Source organism: Chrysemys picta, chromosome 6 (genome assembly GCF_011386835.1).
Source record: "Chrysemys picta bellii isolate R12L10 chromosome 6, ASM1138683v2, whole genome shotgun sequence".
Lineage (NCBI taxonomy): Eukaryota > Metazoa > Chordata > Testudines > Emydidae > Chrysemys > Chrysemys picta.
The window spans coordinates 40240703-40262460 of NC_088796.1; the positions used below are offsets into that span (position 1 = coordinate 40240703).

The 21758-nt window shown below is 39.1% G+C and overlaps 1 protein-coding gene across 4 annotated transcripts in view; it reads left to right on the forward strand.

The window, feature by feature from the left end:
* RNF180 (ring finger protein 180) overlaps positions 1 to 21758 on the forward strand; it is a 120983-nt gene that overhangs the window by 96104 nt on the left and 3121 nt on the right. For all 4 annotated transcript variants that reach the window (XM_005300976.4, XM_005300978.4, XM_065599033.1 and 1 more), the window contains exon 6: positions 2010 to 2135. In XM_005300976.4, the coding sequence (XP_005301033.2) occupies positions 2010 to 2135 (126 nt within the window). The remainder of the gene's footprint in view (positions 1 to 2009; positions 2136 to 21758) is intronic.

Here is a 21758-nt window from a genome sequence, read left to right on the forward strand (position 1 = left end):
CATCACTGACAAGGCATTTAGGGCTGTACATAAAACTGTATCAACGTTTTTAAAGTAATAAACTGAACCCAATGACTGTGTGTATCTGGGGCTTGATTTTCATCTGAGCCTTATGTGGCCTCTGTCTTTTAAAGGCACAATTTGAAATTGTGAGCACAGCTATTAGTAGTCAATGGAAGCCACATTGACTTGGCCCTGGAAGGGAATCCCATAGTTCTGGTAGCCAATGCTTGGATTTTAAAAGCCTTTCCTCTTACCCACTGATTCTGCAAATCTATCTCTTGAATCTGCAGTCCTGTTCCTTGCTATGGTAGGGAAAACATTTTAAAGATTTTTTTTTTCCTCACTGTTGGTTTCTTTGGGTGTATTGCTATGGGCAGGTTAATGTGGCCAGCAAGGTCCTGCCCATGCTGGGTTGTGTTCCTATTTTCAGAACATTTTAGAATAATAAAATTGCCCTCCAAATATTTCTTAAATAATTAATGGCTGCTTGGGACTAATAACTCTTTATCCAAGAGGGTTATTAATCCCATCCCCCAAGAAAGTGTCTTTGGTTCCAATCAGCATTCATTAAATAATAATTCCTGTTAACCCACAATATGGGTATGTAAATCAGGGGTGGGCAAACTACGGCCTGCGGGCCAAATTCGGCCCACCAGCCATTTTAATCCCGCCCTCGAGCTCCCGCTGGGGAAAGGGGGTCTAGGGCTTGTCACGTTCCAGCCGGGGAGCAGGGTCGGGTGCTGCTCCACATAGCTCCTGGAAGCAGCGGCATAGCCCCTCTCCAGCTCCTATGTGTAGGGACAGCCAGGGGGCTCCACTCCACATGCTGCCACTGCCCCAAGTGCCACCCCTGCAGCTCCCATTGGTTGGAAACTGCAGCCAATGGGAGCTGCAGGGGCGGTGCCTGCAGACGGGGCAGCGTGCAGAGCCACCTAACCACGCTTCCGTGTAGGAGCTGGAGAAGGGACATGCCGCTGCTTCCAGGAGCCGCTTCAGGTAAGCACTACCTAGAGCCTGCACTCCTGAGTCTCCCCCCTGTGCCCCAACCCTCTGCCCCAGCCCTGATCCCCTTCCCACCCTCCGAACCCCTTGATCCCAGCCCAGAGCACCCTCCTGCACCCCAAACCTTTCATCCCCAGCCCCACTCCAGAACCTGCACACCCAGCTGAAGCCCTCACCTACCTGCACCCCAATCCCCTGCCCCAGCCTGGAGCTCCCTCCTGCACCGCAAACCTCTCATCCCCAGCCCCACCCCAGAGCCTGCACCCCCGCACCCCAACACCAATTTTGTGAGTATTCATGGCTTACCATACACTGTCCCAGATGTGGCCCTCGGGCCAAAAAGTTTGTCCACATCTGCTGTAAATAAATGTTCTAGACAATTTTTCTATCCCCAGTCCTGTCTACTAGGTTTGATAACTGGTATTGTATCACTGTGTTTAAAGGAAATACCAGAATGTAACCTGAGTAATGGAATCACAATCAGATGTATAGACTCTATGTTCATGAAAATGCTTTTATATTTACTAATGTTTACCAAGATTATCTAATTGTACATGCTGTACATTGGCTCTAATTGTGTATGTCTGTACATTGGGTCATCACTACTTTGTAATAGGGATTGTTTGAGTAAGTGTGTGATGTATGCTGCCTGTGGTCACTTATAGCTTGTCTGCATTTATTTTTAATGTGTTTTCCTGCTTAATTTTAAAAGTGGAATATTTGTAATTCCGCAAAGTATTTTTTCTTGGTCTTAATTTCATTTGCCGGTAGGAAGCTTGGAGATAAGGAGGTTGAAGAATAAATTTAAGAATTATGCTTTCTGTATCTGCAAAATCTCATTCTCTTGATCTTCATCAACTTGAAAAGATCTAAAGACATGTAGTAATTACAGAGATGTTATACAATAGATGAGACCTTTTTATTTTTTGTACTATGCATTTGTCCAAATACCTTTTCTGAATGTATTCATTTTATAATTATATCTTCTTTTCCATTAATTACAGAACTGAACAACTCCACGAAATCTTCCTTCCCAACAGAATATTTAAAATTAAAAGAAAGCTTTCAAAAATCAAGTTCTGCAAAATGGCCCCTGCCCAGCTGCAGGAAACCATTCAGAGTTTGTGAAGGTAAGAAAATCGTTGCAAAAAACATTACTGCTTGGACAATGTAACACTGTAGACACGCAGAGCCTAGTTTTCAAGCATGTTCATGTGCAGTTAGGTCTTAATTTTCATGTGCAAATGTTTAGTTATAAATCTAAATGTCCAGTGTGCATGCACAGTTACAGTAATTGTATATACAATTGTACACACATTTTGGAAAATCTTTTATAAACATAGAGACGTATTTGTTTTTTTCTTTGTGAAAAATTTCCGTCCCAGGTGTGGTCATTAGAAAGAAACCACAGAATCACACTCTTGTAAAAGTGTAAAATGCCAGTTTAGAAATCTATTAAATAGGGCCGAATACTGCTGGCTTTCTGCACATGAAACAGAATAAGAAATGCTTAACCGTCATTTTATGTCCTTTGTTGTTTTTTCACTTTGCAATATTGTATCTATTTATGCAGGAAACAATAGTCCTCTTGTAACTAATTTAACCCACCAAAATATTGGCTGTTAACTAAAAATTTAGTGTCGACTAGAGTATTGAAATGTCTGATTTTTTTTTTTTCCCCTCTTCCCCAGTGTATCCCTTTATTTCAGTCCAAGGTCTCTTCTTTTCTTGGGCTCCATCTATATAGCTGGTAGTGTGCTATAACACCAGGTGATCAGAATATTCTAGTTGTGAGAATACTTCTCCAGAATACTGTCTTGCCAACAATATTATTACAATAATTTTTCCTGTTTTTAAGATGAAGGCTCTTTGATTCTAAAAACGTGTCAAAAATATGTCACCTATTTTTAACTTTCTTGGTGACTCTATCCAGTCCTGTTCGCAGGTCAAATAAGGTGAATTCTAGGTTACTACTTATAAAACTGGGTCAGCCAAGGTCATCATTTTGACACTGAAAACAACAAGAAATGCTCCAGGGCATCAATATTGTGCACATAGACTTGTGAAGTTTAATGGTTTGGCAGGACTTCTTTGGTATTGCTCACAGGCAAAAAGCTCCTGACAGCAACCAAGGAATAGCAAGCACATGACTTTCTTTTCTTTTTCTCTTTCAGCCATTTTTATTTTTATATTATATTTATGGTGGGCTTATTGTGTTATTGTGGTAACACAGTAAAGAGCAAACATGGGCATATAGTTGGTAATGTTATTTCACTCATTTATTAAGTGCCAATTGCATGCTCAGCTCAGACAGAACATAAATAAATAAGGACACGGTCACTGCCTTAGGGGACTACAGTCTAAGATGCCACTGGGCAAGATGCTGGGCATAGAGGGAGTTGGGCACTCTTGGCACCGATCAGAATTGCTGTTTGCAAGATCAAGCTGTAAAAGGCAATGATCAAACAAGCACACCATAAGCTCTGGAGAATGGTTATTGCTTAGACTATATTTTTATTAATTGGGGTAGTAACAGCGTAATACTGAAATAGGTCAGAGTTCGTCGACTTTGTGGAAGAAATGGATTTTAAGGAAGGATTTGAATGAAGAGAGTCTGAGTTTCTGGGATAAGGATTTCAGGCAGGAGGTGAAATTAGAGGAGAAGGAAACAAAAGATGCAGTGAGGTTGGTATTACTGGTGGATATGATTAGAAAGTAGCAGTGATGTAGGCAGGGACTGGAATGTCCAGACCTTTGAAGGTGAGGGTTCCTTCCTTTTTACAGTACAGTACTTTACTGCATTGCTTAAGAACACATTTAGTGGCTGTGAAGGAAGTGTACAGAGAACTGATGTTATTACATACCCAGGGCCAGCTCCAGGCACCAGCTTGTCAAGCAGGTGCTTGGGGCGGCCGCTCCGGAGAGGGACGGCACGTCCAGGTATTCGGCGGATGGTCCCTCACTCCACCTGGGAGCGAAGGACCTCCCACCGAATTGCCGCCGCAGATCGCGATCGCAGCTTTTTGTTTTTTGTTTTTGTTTTTGTTTTTTTGTTTTGGCTGCTTGGGGCGGCCAAAACCCTGGAGCCGTCCCTGTACATACCCAGCAGCTGTAGTAGTTAGTGCAGAGCTGGTTGTTGTCTTCTAATTTAATGCAAGACAGGCTTCCCACAGGACAAAAGCACCCCAAAATGTTGTGTTCAGCTTTAATAGTGTGGAAGTCAGAATAAATGAACCTTGAAGATAATAGCCTCCCATCAGAGAATGCCAGATCTGATGAGAGTGTAAGTCCACAATGGATTTGGCTAGATGTCAGCAGAAGGAGGCTTTTGACAGCTGAACAGACTTTAGATTAGATTATGTAGGAAGATTTATTTTATCTGAACTGATCCAAACTTGTATAAAGTGCAGGATTATTATAGGCTTGAGGTCTGGACCAGCAATTTTATTTTCTGAATTTATTCACTGATCTAAAATGATCCCTAGGCACTGTACATATCGTAATTGCTGTGAGAATTGTCCTGAAAAATGTAAAATTCTTGTCTTTCAGAATCTAAATAGCAAAGAACATGTTCACAGATTCTTATTTTCTTTACACAAAAATACTCAGTACTGTAGCTTTTCTATTTCTAGTCCTGAACTCCTTGCTAGCTTTTCTTTTCCAAGCATCAGTATAGCACATCTCCACTGTGGTTGTTTTTCTTAGAACAGATAAAATATTTATTATACTCTTTATTTTGAAAACCTTTTTGTCAAATGCAACCAATTGCTGTATGAACCATATTTTAAATGGAGTGCATTGTATATATGGGTGCCCAGATGTCTGGGCTTTCAAAACATTCAGTGTTCAAGAAATGATGTATTGTTATAGATGGAGTGTGAATTTTCATAATAAAACACCTAATCTGTATGAAAGAAAATATTTTGTTTAAGTCTTATCTTTTTGAAGGTTGTTAAGTACATAGAACATTAAAATCTACAGGGTCATGGAAATAGTAAGAAGGGTTCAGGCAAAGGAAGCTATTCATACAAAGTCCACTCCACCAAACGTGATTGCATTTGCTTAACCCGTCTTGTTTAGAGAGATCATTATCCTGGGAGAAAACAGGAAGGGAAACAATGAGTACACCCCATAATTTTGGCAGATGCTTTGATTTTGCCAATTTGTCATGCTGTGTGATATAAATTTTAACTGGTAGGATCCTAGTTAGAGCTTAGGGACAAAAATTAAGGGCCTCCCTTTTATACATAATTCTTTTGAATGTATAACTCATTTGCATGTCTTAATCAGTAATGAGATGCCCTGATATTCAGTTTGCATATGCAAATGCCCATTTGTATTTGCAGATGTGCTAACTGCACATACAAAAGAGGGACTTCAAAATGTGCTGAAATATTTCACAAGAGTGCATAAAACTGTACTATAAGTATACAATTACCGAAAAATAAACTCATCAGAAATGTTTTGCTGAAAGATCACTTGTGTTATGTAAGAGCTAAACCAAGAGATTATATTATATTCTAGCATTCATTTTTGCTTTATTTTTGAAGATGAAATTGTAAAGTAACTCTTTCTGGAATTGAAGAGCCTCTGCAAAACCAGAGCTTAAAAAGATATTTAAAGAAGGGACTGGATTAATTTTTTTAAATTGTGGTAAGTGTAATTAAGTAAATACATGCCTAGATAGACTTTTATACATTGGACATCATAAGGCAAATTTTGCATTCATTTATATTTATATAAGCCCCTTAAATTAAATGAGACTTCACAGATGTAGTCAAGAAGACAGTTGAACTCACGCTATATAAAACACTTATCAAAGCCAGATCCACTTGAATACCAGTTAATATAGTATACGAATATTCAATTAGAGCGGGGGTTCTCAAACTTCATTGTATCATAACCCTCTTCTGACAACAAAAATTACTACATGACCCCAGGATGGGGGACTGAAGCCTGAGCCCTGCTGCCCCAGACGGGGGGAGCCAAAGCCCAAGCGTTTCAGTCCCAAGCAGGGGGACCTGGAATCGGAGCCCTGCCACCCAGGGTGGTGGGGCTTGGGCTTGGGCTTCAGCCCTGGGCCCCAGCAAGTCTAATGCCAGCCCTGGCGACCCCATTAAAATGGGGTCGCGACCCACTTTGGGGTCCTGTCCCACAGTTTGAGAGCTGCTGAATTAGAGCATTACATTTTGTTATAAAAAATTAATGTACTTTCTGTCTACAAGATAATCATGCTGGTGTGGCAGCGCCCCTATAGGCAAGTCTTCTAAAATCAGCTTGCTTAGTCAGATTCCTTTGTAATATGATGTGCCTCAGGAGGTGCAGGGTAGGATTAGTGACTCTAATGACCCCAACATGGGCTAGGGTTTGTGGAGATATAAGCCCTGGAAAAAATAGCCATTTTTCAAAAAGTTTCTAGATTTTTCTTTTTTTGTGCAGAGCTAGAGCTCAAACTAGTGTTGTGCTGTGGATCAACATGGTCTCAATCTGTTGAATTTTATCCAAGGCACCACTTAATCTTTGGGTGGCCCAAACTGAGATCAGTATTAAGAAAATGTACACTTTACAGTGCGCATGTGCCAGTATAGAAAAACAGATAGAGTTTCCATTCCTGCTATTTTATATGCCTTAAAGTTTTACTCTTATATGTCCTCTAAAATCTAAACAGTTAATTGGATTGTTTTTAAATTTGCTGAGCCTTAAGGGAGCTCAGGGTAGGACTACTGATCCAAATTTGGAGTCTTTTGATTGGGGATTCCTGGATTACATCCTTTCCCCCCCACTCCAAAAAATGGTTTACATCTTCTGCTTTCACTGTTAAACTGAGGGCTTGTCTACACATCTCTGCAATTTGGACTACAGAGTTGTGAATTGCAGCACACACTATCACGCTGCGCTGTGGATGTTGCAGGTACGAACTAAAAAGAACCTAGTTTTCATTAACTTAATCCTGTTTAAAAAGGCAACATTAATGCAAACTATTTACCTGGACAGCACCATAATGCACTCTGCAGTTCATGCTCTGTAGTCCAAACTTCAGGGCTGTGTAGATGTCGTCTGAGACATACTAATGACTGGATGAATCACAGATGTCGTTGAGATTGCTGGCTGTGAACTCACCATTCAGTTTGACTTGTCTAAGGATAAGTTAATCACAAGCCCTCACCTAAGACAAAGGAAGTTTTGGACAGAGTGGCTGGAATTTGCTACAATTTGTGAGTTTCTTTGACAGTTTTCTTTTGAGGGGAATATAATCAAAGTCTTCGGGGGGAAAAATCAGACATGTGAATGCTTCTTAGAAGAGTGAATGGCACTAGTGGATGGGAAAGGGGGAACTGGGGTTTGGGGCTGCAGCAAGGTGAGGGGTGTTATGAGTCACAGAATAAATGGGGATGGGAGGTAGGGGAAGGGAGAAAGGTTAGGGGCTCAGGTAAGGGACACATGGCACCCCACAGCTCTGCCAGTGCACCTCAACCCATGCACATTCAGCAGTTCACTTAGGGCATGTCTATGCTCCAGACACTACAGCAGCACAGTTACAGTGCTGTAGCTATACCATTGTAGCACCATAGTGTAGACGCTTCCTACAGTGACAGAGCATAACTGGATCGTAAGTACCCTTTATAAATTACCCAGTGTTGTTTATTATAGCATACTTCTATAGGCATCTTTGATTTGCTTGGAGGGGTTCTTTTTCCTGGACATCTGGATTCTCACAGATATAGCCGTGCAGGGGATAATCAAGTACAGTGCAACACTTAATAACAGGCATTCCTGAGCACTGCAGACCCTCAAGTTTAGTTTCAGGACAGAACCTTTCAACTTCATAGGTATAGGGGACAGAAGATAAAAGCTAATGTTATGTCAATTTTTAGAAAGGCTCAATGAATGGAATGGCCCAGGATGACTCCTGGCAGCCTGACATCAATCCCTGGCAAGATAATGGAGTAGCTAATACGGGACTTGATCAATAAAGAATTAAATGAGGGTAATATAATTAATGCAAATAAGCATGGGTTTATAGAAAATAGGTCCTTTCAAACTAACTTGATATCTTTGTTTGAGAAGATGACAGGTTTGGTTGATGAAAGTAATGTTGATGTAATATACTTAGAACTCCCTAAGACTTTTGACTTGGTACAACATTTTGATTAAAAAACTAGAATGATATAAAATTAACATGGCGCATTAAATGGATTAAAAACTGGCTAACTAATAGGTCTCAATGTAATTTTAAATGTGGAATCATCATTGAGTGGATGTGTTTCCAGTAGGGTCCCACAGGGATCAGTTCTTAGCCCTATTCTACTTAACATTTTTATCAGTGACCTGGAAGAAAACAGAAAATTGTCATTAGTTTGCAGATAACACAAAAATTGGGGCAGTGGTAAATAATGATGACAGGTCACTGATTCAGAGTAATCTGGATTGCTTGGGTACAAACAAACAATATACATTTTAAAAGTACACATCTAGAAACAAAGAATGTAGGCCATACTTATAGGATGGAAAGCAGTGACTCTAAAAAAGATTTGGGAGTTGTGGAAGATAATCAGTTGAACATGAGCTCCCAGTACGATGCTGTGACCAAAAGGGCTAATCCAGTTGTTGGGTGCATAAACAGGAGAACCTCGAGTAGGAGTAGGTAGATTATATTACTTCTATATTTAGCACTGGTGTGACTGCAGTTGGAATACTAGGTCCAGTTCTGGTGTCCACAAGACAGATGTTGATAAATTAGAGAGGGTTGAGAGAAGAGTCATGAGAGGATTTAAAAACATCCCTGATAGTGATAGTTTCAAAGAGCTCAATCTATTCAGTTTAACAAAGAGAAGGTTAAGGAGTGACTTGATTATAAATATCAACATGGGGAAAGAAATATTTAATAATGGGCTGTTTGATCTAGCAGAGAAGGGTATAACCTGATCCGGTGGTTGAAAGATGGAACTTGACAAATTCAGACTGTAAATAAGGTGTGAATTTTTAACAGTAGTGTAATTGATTGGAGAACAATTACATTGGAGAAAATGAGAACAAAAAGCTTGAATTTGATGCAGTAGGAAAGGAGAAACTGGTGGAGACATTCGGAGAATGGGGTGACGTGATTACAATGATGAGCAAGGAAGCTGAATTTAACAATTGTATTTTGAACAAACTGGAGCAGGAATATGTATGTCATTCATGGAAGCCAGAAATGCTGAGACTACAAGTCAAGTCAAGACATAATGAGTATTTAGGTTAGCATTTTAGCTGTGTGGATGGAGAGAAAAGTCTGAATCTTAGATATGTTTAGAGGAAAAAGTGACAACATTGGACATGATCTGGATTTGCAAAACAGAGGTTGGGAGAGTCAAAGGTGACAATCAGGTTACAGGCCTGGTGGGACAGGGATTAAGGCTTGTCAACAATGTGAGAGGGAAATAGGGTATATGGTGATACAGACATTTTAAATTTTTAATTATTTTCGTTTTTAAATGAGTTCTATCTTGATAAGCTTTACAATAATTTTTTTCTATCAAAATGAACGTTTTGCAAGATAAGCTGTTTGCTTTATGGCCTTGCTCCTAAATATATAAAGATTACTACATTGTCTTGTTTGCAAGAATGGTAACATCTGGTATAAAATGTTCAAATTTAATTTTAATTTTGCTGATGAATGAATGCTGAGTGCCTGGCTCTTGCCAAATCTTTTCAATTTATATTTATAGGATTTTGGTCAAACTTTCCATAAACTGGTGATATTATGTCCTTTCAAGACCTTTTTACTCAGACAAGACCCTATCAGCTTATTCAAAAAGTGGTCTTGTATTTTGTGTTTTTGATATTTTCGGGGGATCCCATCCTTGTCTCTGGTATTTAAACAACAAATATTTTTAAAGATACTGGCTTAAGCAGGACTTTCCTAGGTTGACATTGGGTAAGGATGACCTAATTCAAGGATGTTTAGACCAAGTTACATGCCTCCAAGGTAGACTTTGCACCTCATTTCTCTAAAGTCTTTAGAGGGCAGCACTGCTAAATGGAGTGAGCAAAGCTCACAAATCATAAGAATCAAGGATAAGGCAAGCAGCCTCGCCTATTGGGTCAGCAAGTCATCCAAGGGAAGACTGAAGTTCCAGAACCCCAAGACCATAGGTGCTGGAAAAGGGTGCTGAGGGGGCTGTGCTGTCGCACCCCAGGCTTGAAGTGGTTTCCATCATATACAGGGTTTATAGTTTGGTTCAATGGCTCTCAGCACCCCCACTATACAAATTGTTCTAGCACCCTTTCCCAAGACCGATCACTTCAGGGACAAGAAGTTATGACATCAATGAATAGGCTTCTGCAGCCTTTCAACAGTCTCTCTCAGCACTTAAAGAGAGCCCGCTGATGACTAGTGCTGTTCTAGCAGCAACACTATCTGGCTCATTGACTGAAGTTACAGTTCCAATTACATGAGAATCCAGAACACTGAGAGCTGAAGAGTTCCACTGTTATATCTTAAATATCCTGTTTTTCCTTTTATGTTTGTCTTTTGTTTTTATTAGCTGGGAGATGGCTCAGGCTTTTTATTTTTTAATTTTTGAGTGTGAAAGTGTGATTGTATGTATGTGTGCATGAGCACCGGTAAAGTGTACATGAAGAAAGTGCCAGAAAGAAACTTCCCCAACTGTAAAAAGCCTTAAAAGATAGTCTCATAAAGATACTCCTGAAAGTGTGATTTGTATTGTTCCTTTAAATGTCCTAAGAACTTTAAAGTTGTCAGCTGTAAACTGCTAAACCAGCATTGTCAAACTTCCACTTATCAGTGTTGTTTTATGGCCTGTATTGGAATATCTCTGCTGATTTGATTTTTATTTGATAGTTGTATTGCTTTATTCTTAGTTTAGTATTAATAGAAGCTTAGCTTTAGTGATTTTGTTTTTGATTTTGTGTGTTTGTTTCAAAGTTTTAATAACATTTATAAAACTGATACTGAGTCATATTCTTTCAGTAAATGATGTGGCTCCAGAACTTCTAAGGACCTGGATAGAGACAAGCCAGTCAACCTAAAAGCCTGACCATCTCTCCCAGTTAGCCTTTGGTTCTCACCAATGATAGAGAAAGAGGAGACTGGGGAGAGTTTAGGAAGGAAGATGAATTCCATTTGTGCTATATTAAATTTAAATTGACAACAAGACTTCCAAGAAGAAATGTTAGCGAGAAAGGCCCAGAGATAGAATTGGACGGAGACAAACAAGAGTGAAAGGATAGATTTGTGAGTGTTCAGTGTAAAGATGGTGGTAGAAGAAGCCTTGAGAGGGGATGAAATAACCCAAAGAAAGGGTGCTGAGGGAAAAGAGGAGTATTTCATAAATGAAGCCTCATGGAAAGTGAAAGGGAGAGGAGGAGAACTAGCCAAGAAGACATTGAAAGAACAACGAGAACAGTAAGAGGAGAACCCAGAGAGGATGGAATCACAAAAGCCAAGTGAGGACAGGATTTCACGGAGGAGGGTATATTTAACAGGGTCAAAAGTAGCCAAGAGGTTAAAGAAGATGAAGATGCAGTAGAGGCCCTAAGATTTGGCTAGCAATAGGTCATTAGAGACTTTGCTGAGAGCAGTGTCAGTAAAGTGAATAGGTTAGAAGCTGGTTTGGAGGAGATTAAGGGTGGCATGAAGGAGAGGAATTTAGGAATTTAAGGTGATGGTGACTTCACTGATTGTGGAAAAGAAAGGGAAAATGAGAGATTAATTCATTGCTGGAGGGGAAGGTTGGGTCAAGAGTGAATTTATTTTAAGGATGAGGGAATCAGAGCATTCTTCTATTCTGTAGAGAAGAAACTAGACCGAGGGAGAAAAGTTGCGGAGGGTGAGAAAGGAAACAATAGTGATGGGAAGGGTATGGGCCACTGGGTAGCTGGAGGGGTTAGAGAAGGAAAACTGGTGAGAAATCTCAGTGTTGATGATGGGAAGAGGAGAGGATGTTGAAAGAGAAGGTGTGAGGAATCTTGTTGTTCTTCTCTTTGGAAAAATCAGCAATCTTTCATGGAAAGAGAGGATGGACAAGAATGGCAAAGGGCTTAGTCAGAAGGTGAATGGGCTTCTAGAATGATGAACATGGGAATCAAGGAGGGTAGAGAAATAGTGTAGTTCGATCAGGAAGATGGCAAACTGAAGAAGGGAATGACTTTGTAATGGAAGACGTCCGCATGATGGTGGGTCCTTTCAGAAGAAGTCACTGAGGTGAGCTGGAGCAGATGAAGTGTATGTTAGGAGTAATCTGTGTTTGAGTAACTGACCTTGAGGTAGGAGAGAGGGACAAAAGAATAGAGGGTAGTGGAAGTTCAAGGAAGAAAGTCAGTGACTGAGTCAATGGAAGAGGAGGAGCAGAGTGTGTGAAGAAGGGATTGAGACTAGAGAAGTCATGGAAGTCCGAATATGTTAAATATTTTCCTAGCATTACTTTTCCATGTAACACATTGATGTGTTACCACAGGAAAGCAAAGTGGTTGTGAAATGTAAGGGAAGTGTCCTGTGTGATTGTTAGTTATAGAGGAGATGATCTGTACAATCACAAATGGAGGGAAGGTTTCCACAAGACAGTGTCATTATCAGGATGGGGTCCACCCCATAGAAATGTTTGAGAACCACTGCCTAGAATGAAACTATTTACCTATGAAAATTCAGATAAGTATAATACATATTATACATCTAATAAAGTTGTGGTGAAACGTGTTTCTTTAAAATGCAGAATGTTAAGAATGTGTTTATCCTGGGTTAGATTGTGCCCCATCATATTAGACCTGTGCTACAGGGGGAGTACATGGTGCTACAGGGGGAATAAGTAGCTTCTCTCTGAGCTGCTTGGATTTTCCTAGGTGCAGGAGCAACAGCAGGGGCTGCAGATGGGCAGGGAGTAAGAGGAGCCAGGCCTTCATGATCCTCTCCACAGGGGAATATAAGCTGCACCTTGAAAAGGGGTGAGGCAACTTATTTCCCTCTCAGAGTGAGGGGAGCAGGGGAGGAACTGTAACTTTTGGAGGTGCCCCTGGTATGGTGCAGCTCTATGCCCCCTAAACAGGCCTAAGACTAAAAGTTCTATCTAGCCCTATGTGTGCAGAGCAACCTATTGTATAACATCCTTACTTGTTCATTTACTGGTTTTAAGTATTTGGATTTTGTAAACTGTGATACATAATTTATATTATTGTTACTTAGCAACCTTAACTGGTAAAGTTTTGTGGTTTTAGAAGAGGAAAATAGGATTTGCCATACAATTAACATCTGGTATGCTGCCTTTAGGGCAGTCAATACCGTATGCTTCAGAAGAAGGGGGAGAAAAATCCAAACCCACCACATAATGCACCTGTTGCTAGTTGGACAATCATGTGCCTGGCAAGTGGGTGTCAGTATTCCATTCTGACTCCTGCAATAACTGTTACATCCTGAAGTGTAAAATTCAGTTACTCCTATTTTAGCATGCATTCCAAGATGCAGAGAAGCCATTAAGCTCATGTCTCTCAAAGTATTAATTATAGAATTAGCACAGATGTCCGGATGGAGAAAGTATGGGTATTCTAGCAATTCTAGGCTCATCCCTCCCTCCACAACCCTCAGTTCTTCTTTCGTGTGCTTATGTCCAAGAGAAGAAAGTCTGAGACAGGAAAACACATTGTTGCTAGCTTTACATTCTGAATGTGGGGAGGGACTGTGCACAGCCACTTTCCAGTATGGGCTAAATATTTTTAATGAAACTGGTCAATGTGGTGCACTGAAAAATAGCAAACAACTTTTTGTTGACATTAATAATGCTAGATTATGGAAGTAAGAGTGTACCTGCAAACCGCCTGCATGAGTTTTACATGGTTTTGTAAATTCATGCACTACAGAAGGTTCTGTAAGGTCATGCTCTACAGTATCTCTGTCTTTCACTATATTCTTTACCAATCTGATCCCTCATTAAGAGATATTATTCAGCTTTCTGTTTTGTATTTTAATCAGTGAGAACCAAATTATTACTCCATAAAACAGCATGTGGTTATTGCTGTCACGTATTTGTATTTGGTTATCTATTTAATGTTCAGAATATTATTGCTGCTTTGTATGGAATACAACAAAACAGACAAAAGCATTCTATTGAGGTCCATGGAATTTAAGTCTATAAACTCAAATTAATGATAGCAAGAGTTAGTGTTCAAATACCGAACTTATAAATAGGAGAATAAACTTCATTGAATGGCAGTTCATCTTATTTACACTGAAAATCTCACCTTCATTTCCTGTCCAAACTAAGGCTGCCAGTTTTCTGTGGCAGCTGTAAAAGTTTGTAATTTTGAATTAAATTACATTAAATTAATCTTGCAATATTTCAAAGAGCAAAAGACTTCAGATGAACAATGGTGCAAGGCTTTTTTGAAGGCCCGTATATTACTTATGAGAGGCGTAAATTGTCTAAGAGTTTGGCTGTGCACTTAACAGTGAAAGGCCAAAAAGGATGCTGAACTCAAAGAAGCGGTTTTTTTTTTTAAATATGTTTTGGCTTTTAGGATTTAAAACTTGGAAACCTATGCTGGAACTCAGTGTAATTTTATATATGTTAAGTACTGTAGGAACCAGTACAAAAGAAGTATTGGTGATCCTTTATAAAACCTCAAGGAAAAGTATTGGAAGTTACAATGTGAAATAACTACTGTATGTATGTGAAATAACTACTGTATGTATAGGAAATAACTTTATTGAAGCAAGAACTTAATAAGATTTGTATGTAAATAATACATAAGGCCCTTAGGGTCCAGAGCCCAGGACTGCAGCACTACCAGGCAACTTGTATCATCAGGCTGTCATCCAACAGTAACTGTAACCTGTTTGTGCTCCATTCCCATGACCTGCTGTGGACACAGACCATGGAAAGTTCAAGGGTTTGACAGACAACAGCCTCATGGCTCCTGATTGGCTCCCTGCCCTATGTAAACCCAAAGAGCACCCAGGAAGTGTTCAGGCAACAGTGTGGATATCTTGGTTACCATGACCCTTCCTGCTCCTCAATTCCTGGCTTGACCTCAGCTTGATTTGGACTTTGCTTCCAGACTTGGACTCTGACCCTGGATATTGACGCAGGCCTTGAACCTGACTATGAACTCCTCTGCTAGTCCCAGTCTCAGGTTTGCCCCTGCTCTGACCCTTGCTGCTGACTGCCTTTGTTGGGATCCTGCCACCGTAATCCGATACTTTACTTTTTTATTTTTAAACATTGAGCATTTTCCAATATAATTATGTAGATTCTAATTGCCCAGTTCTGTGGGCTGTATAAAACAGCGAGAGAATACAAGATTGCTTATGGAGGTACCAATAGTTATGATGTTACTTGATAAGAACTAATGTTTTTCCTATCAACTGATATCTGGGGACTAAATTTCTCTACGTTGCCTAATTACTTCTTTTCTTGTAATGTCCAAAGAATCAAATCTATGTTAATCATTTTAACAATAGCTTGATGATAAATTAAAGGTTATACCACAATATTGACTCTAATATGATTTTCTTTCCATTGTTATGTTAGTTGCCTTATGACAGGGTCTCAATGAATGAGCTATAACTGTGTAGAACATAATGGATATTTGGCACTCCTACAGAATCAGAATGATTGGAAAAGCAGGTATAAATGATATAAGCCCAACAGAATGTCCATCATTTGGTATCACTACTGCTCAAATCCTGACGAAACACATGACTGTCAGAAGTCAATTTGGAGATTATTTAAGGATGTGTGGCAACCTGCATGTTAATGGAGCTCAACTGAATTTGCAAATGAGTAATAGTAATATATATATGGCAAAGAGAATAACTTTTTCTGCCCATATGAAAGTTAATAAAATAATAGAAGATGGACATCCAGCATATTCTCTATGACTATGCCAGACTCCTTGTGGCCGAACTGGTGTAATTCTGCTATAGAAGGGGGTGGGCTAGATAGGTGGGTGACCAAACAGGGACTGGGCATGGGCAGATTGTAGGAGGGGCAGTGAATCCACCACTGCACAGATCCACCCATCCTCCCACTCATTTGGGGACTACATAAATCCCCAAGAAGGCTGCTCTACCCATTTGCTTCGAGTAGCCTCCATGAAGTGGCTCTTCAGCTGATCTCTAGCCTGCCAGACTGGGAGGAAGGTTCCAGATCTTCATGCCCCCAGGCATCTGTCCAGCTAGTAGGGTCAGGTACTGGGCTCTGGACTGAGTCAGATCAACTGTGGACAGGACTTGATACTGCTGTCAGTGTAAACAATGGCAAAACACGCATCAGTTTCAAAGGGGTATGGATGGGCCAATACTGTTAATATTGACTTTATGATACAATAATTAATTGATGTGCAAAAGAATTGTCAGAATTTTATTTGACTGATTTTGATTTATAGAAATGCTAAAAGGGGTACACATCCCTATAGTGTAGGTGCCATTGTCATAACCTAAAAAATATAGTAACTCTGACAATTTAAGATAACCCGCCAGAGGCAATTCACTGCCCTGACAATTACAATTACAATTACAATTCCCCCCCCCCACCCCACCCCACCCCCGCCACCCCTGCCCCGCTCCACACCAATTCCATTTTTAGATGCCTGGGAAAGATCAGTCTTACAATGATCCCTGATGGTTCTCTGATTCAGGTTTTTTCAGATTCAAGGGGGGAATTGAATTTCAAAATCTTCGAGCCTTCAGAACATGCTCTGCCAGCAGCTCCCTCTCAATTTCTGTATATCAAACCTTACTCTGTACTCCTGATACTGTGTATTTCAATAAATACATTAATTAAAATAAATTATTCATTTTTTAAACGATGGGTTTAGCTTACAAATTCTCCATTGCTAAGAGTGAGTGTGTGTTTTTGTTCATACAAGTTACAAATGTAATGTAACAAAACAAAATGGGTGATATTTTACAGTCAGAAAAATAGCAAGTGATATAAAAAGTAAATGCTTTTACAATCATTCTGTAAATCTCTTAATGATGTTTATTATAAATGTAATTTCATAGTGAAATTAGTGAAACCAACAGACTATTCTGAGGAATTTCTCCACTTAAAACATTTTTTTAAAAGAGCAATTATAAAATAGCAGTAAACCAAAGAGTGATGGTATTACCTAATATCACCACATCAGTGCCTTGCATTTCACACTACTGGTAGGTGTAGTTTTAATTGGGAGAATCACCACATGCTTCCATGTTAACTTCATTATTCCAATGTTGCACCAGCATGTCGAATATAAGTATTCTTTTTCAATTGCATATTATTCTCAGACTTCTTTTTAACTGAAATTTTCCTCAGCTCAGAGTGACTTATTTCTTTTAAGCTGGAGCAAAATGGGTTCAGACAAATTAAAAAATTAAGAAAAAAATTTATTATTGTTTGCAACTCTATTTTGAATACCACTAGATCTTCAGAATGAGGTTGTAGAAACTTGAAATTTGGCAGGGATATATGTAACAGATGTGCCTTTTTTCTGTGCTTTGTGAAAATCCTTTTTGATTTCTGTGACTTATAAGGGCTAAAAAGCCTACTTTGCACATGGACTTGTTTCCGTTACACAGGAACAGGTTTTTACTGTGGCACTCTGCATGCTTATTCTTGTGATTTGGGTGGAAAGTCTCATTCAATGTCTGATTGTGCTGGCATGTTTATGAAGTGTTGAGTAAAACTTGTTTTAATGTACAGGTGCCTTGATTTGTGAGGATGTTTATGGAATGAGACAAGGCTCCTTTTGGTGCCCTCCAACTTTCTGCTGCATTCCCTGCCTCGTTCCATTGAACATGGAAAACGACCGTTGAATAAGATCAGGATCACAAATCTGCTTCACTCCGTTCATAAAACAGGGCACTCAGTGAAGCATGTCTCCACACAAGCTCTTCTTGCAAGGTCTCCTCAGAATATGCATAATATGCAGGACAGAAAGTTCTACCGCTGTCTAACAAATAACAGTTGCTGTGGTATGCTACTAAGAACACATGATAGAAATCTTTCTTTGTTTAATTTTTTGTTTTAAATATCAGCACTTGAAAATCCGTTCCACCTACTTAGGTATCTAAATATGGATATCAACTTGATTTTAAGAATCTTAGCCTAAATATCGAACAGCAGCATCATTCACTAAAGACTGTTCAGCCTTCACAGTGAATGAGGCAGGGGTCCTGTGGCTAAAATAGTATGTCCCCTTGTCAAAGACTGTATCAAAATGCATACATACAAGGGAGCAGAGTTAAGATTTCACAGACAATCTTAACTTTGATATTTTCTAATTTAGAGTGCTGTACTATGTTTTCTTCAAATGTGTATATTTAGATTAGGAAGGTCACTGATGCCCCACAATGCACCTTCATGAGCTTTAGGAGGAGTTAGATGGGGAGGGATGGGGAACAGGTCTCAGCCGTAGTATGGTTCTTTGGACTCCCACATGCCAACATACAGCACAGTCCCTTCAGCCCCAAATGAATTGATGTGGTTTCAGTAGAGACTTGCGACCCTACAAAGGCCAGGAGGGTTGAAGGTGGCTCCTATAACCCTCTTAAGGCTTATGGGCATTAGGAGTGGCCCCAAATGAGCTTCCTAAAGGTAACTGAAGTCTTCTCTCATTCACACCTTGATAGGTCCACATTTAGACAGAGGGGAAGGCCACCCTGATCACCTTCTCTATCTGTGCAAGGAAACAAGGGACTTCAATGTATTTTTTCTTTCAGGTTTACATCTCCACCAGTAATGTGACATTTTAAACTGAGCTTGTCAAGCTGAAATTGCTGAGCTATGTTCAAATAATCCAAAGTTATGAACTTTTGAAATTAGATTTCAGTCAACTAAATTTTGGGCCTGGGCACCAAAAGAGAAATTTTCACAAGTACTTAGTGGTTCCATCCCATTTTCAAAATGACTCAGGCACCTGGGAGCCTAATTCTGATTGAAGGTCAAAGGGATGTAGGCTCCTAAGTGCCTGAATCACTTTTGAATATTATACCCTAGATCTTAGCTGGATGAGTCTAGTAAACTAGACTTTATAGTCTTTTCACCTCTCTAGTTTTCTTCTTTTTTGGGGAGTGGGGGGGCGGCTTTTTGGATGGGATGGTTTTGGGAGGGGTGCTTGTTCTAAAGAAGCAAAATCTGTTAAGTGGTTTTGAACACCAGTAAATTCCCCTATTTTTAGGGTGATATAATTCAGGAACCCTTGTTCATGTCATGAAAATTTAGTAGAAGAGTCTGCAAGTTTTGAGACAAATTACTTTTTTACATAGTTTAGAGGGATTACCAGAATCAGAGACTTGTACTCAAAACTCATTTGCAACCCTAATTATGCAGTGATTGTCAACACACTAATTTTTGTAAAATGGTCCAAATGGCCTTTTCTTATCAGAAATTACTCACCTAGAATCACTCTTCTAAAGGAGACCACAAACACAGTGTGGATTAAATGATTGTGCAGTAACATTTTTTCATAATGATTTAGTGTGGAAAAATATACCCCCAATTTCTATAAATTAAACGTATCCAAGTAGGTTTTCGATGTATTTCAGGGCAAAGGAACATTTTTTTTCTTTACTAGCGTGTGTTGAGAGCAAGGATTTAGTTTTTAGCCTAGTTGTACTATTGCCACTTTCAACTGAATCTTAATCGATTAACAGATGGTAAGTTAAGGTATGTCTACACTGCAGCTGGGAGTGAGTCTCACAGTGGAGGTAGACAAATTGTGCTAGTGTGGCTCAGAATAGCTAGTGGATGTGCTAAAAATAGCAGTGTGGACATTGTGCCTCTGGCATAGACTCAGGCTAGATGCCCCAGATTAGACTCAGAGGATAGAATGGGTTTGAGAGCCAGAGCTACTGCCCAAGTTGCAAAGTCCACACTGCTATTTTTAGTGCACTAGCTTGGAGACACATCCAAATAATAGGGAATTAAAATCTATTCCATATGTTGAGTGTCAAATCCTGATTGCTTTGCTCATGGAAATCAGTGGGATTACTCATGTGGATAAAGTGAGCAGGATCGGGTCGTATATATTCTTAATGCAGTATCAGAAGCATTTCTGTGGATTTCTACAGGAAGAACAATTATAGACTAGCAGTAGTTTCCTGTTCTTGAATGTAGAATGATTACATTATAAAGTCTAATCCAGGATAAATTTAATGCAGGTTTGCTTAAAGTAAATCACATAGAGATACAAATCAAGGATTATATTTCTCTAAATCTTTTAGGCTCTAGCAACTACCCAGTCATAACTAATGTCACTAAATGTTTGCATAATTATACTTTGATTACAAGATGATTCAAAATTGTTGAGGCAAAAATAGCCTTCTGGCATTTTGTGTTGTATTTACTATAAGAGTGGAAATAAATAAAAGCAAATCACACATAGCAATCTTGATTAGGACCCTCTGGAGAGGATAATATACACTGAGAATTTATGTATAAAAGCACATAGTTATAACAGTGGTGATAGAACTTAATGTCAATTGCAAATTCATTCCAAAAAATGGAAATCAGATCAAATAAATCCGGATTTATATTTGGAAATGATGTTTAACAAGTGTTATCAAAGAGAAGCAGATAACAATATGCTTCTAAATATCAAAACTAGATTTGAAATACAGGTTTTGAATCAAGATGTGGTTTTTATGTAAATCACATCTTTGTAGCATCAGGAAAAGTTGTAAACAAGACTCCACTATTTTTCAATAAGTAAAGGTAATGTTTTCCAAATGTAAACATAAGCAAGGCCCATATCCTAAAAAACTTAAGCCTCTGCTTACCTTTAAACATGTGAGTAACCTCATGTTTTTCAATAGGGCTACTTACTTTCTTAAATGGATATATGTAAGTCTTTGTAGGACTGGGGCCTAAGATAGCCTCCCAGTACAAATCCATAGAATAATTTTTTCTCTTCCACAGTAGCTTGGCATTTTTTTAAACTATGGGTTGCAACCGTATCCTTTATGAAGTCAATTGGAGTTTTGACATTCACTGCATTGGAGTCAGAATTTCACCCATTATCTCTTAAAATGCATGGGGTTAAACTGTTAGGGGGGTTTACAGACTAGTAAGCCTTATCTAATTAGTCAGTTATACTTCTAAATGTTTTATAATTCTATTTAGATGATTATTATATAAGGTCTAACCAGAACAGATTCTACAAAGGAAATTTGTGCATCACTAGTAGACTAGCACTTTTTGAATGAATCAGTAAACAGTGGATATAGGAAAATCAGTTGATTTAATTTATATGGACTTTCAAAGGGGCTTTCAGAAAGTCCCTTACAAGATATTACTGAACAAACTGAGTAGTTTTGGTTTGAGAAGCAAAGTATTCTCATGGATCAAACTCTGGCTAAGAATCAGGGGGGAAAGAATAAGAATAAACGGTCAAATTTTGTCCTGCCTGTGAATAAAGACAAAACTGTTACAGTGTAACAGAGTTTAGGGAAAGACATTCTACATCCATTTAATGAGGGGAAAACCCCTGGCAGAGGGGAGTGCTTTCATAAATGTTTGGCTCCTGAGACCACAATGGACTATACTTTTGGGGGGTAAATCTACTTTATTGGGTAGGAAAAGTAATTATGATAAGCTTAGATTCAGATTTGTGTTTTATGATTTTTTTTGTATTGTAACCACTTGCTTCCACCACTCTATTTATAGTACATTTTTTATTCTTACTTAAAAAAATCTTCTATTTTATTATAAATGCTCATAAGGGCTATGTGGTTTACAGGAGTAGTGGGTTAAGATAAAACTGCTAAACTGAGATACACT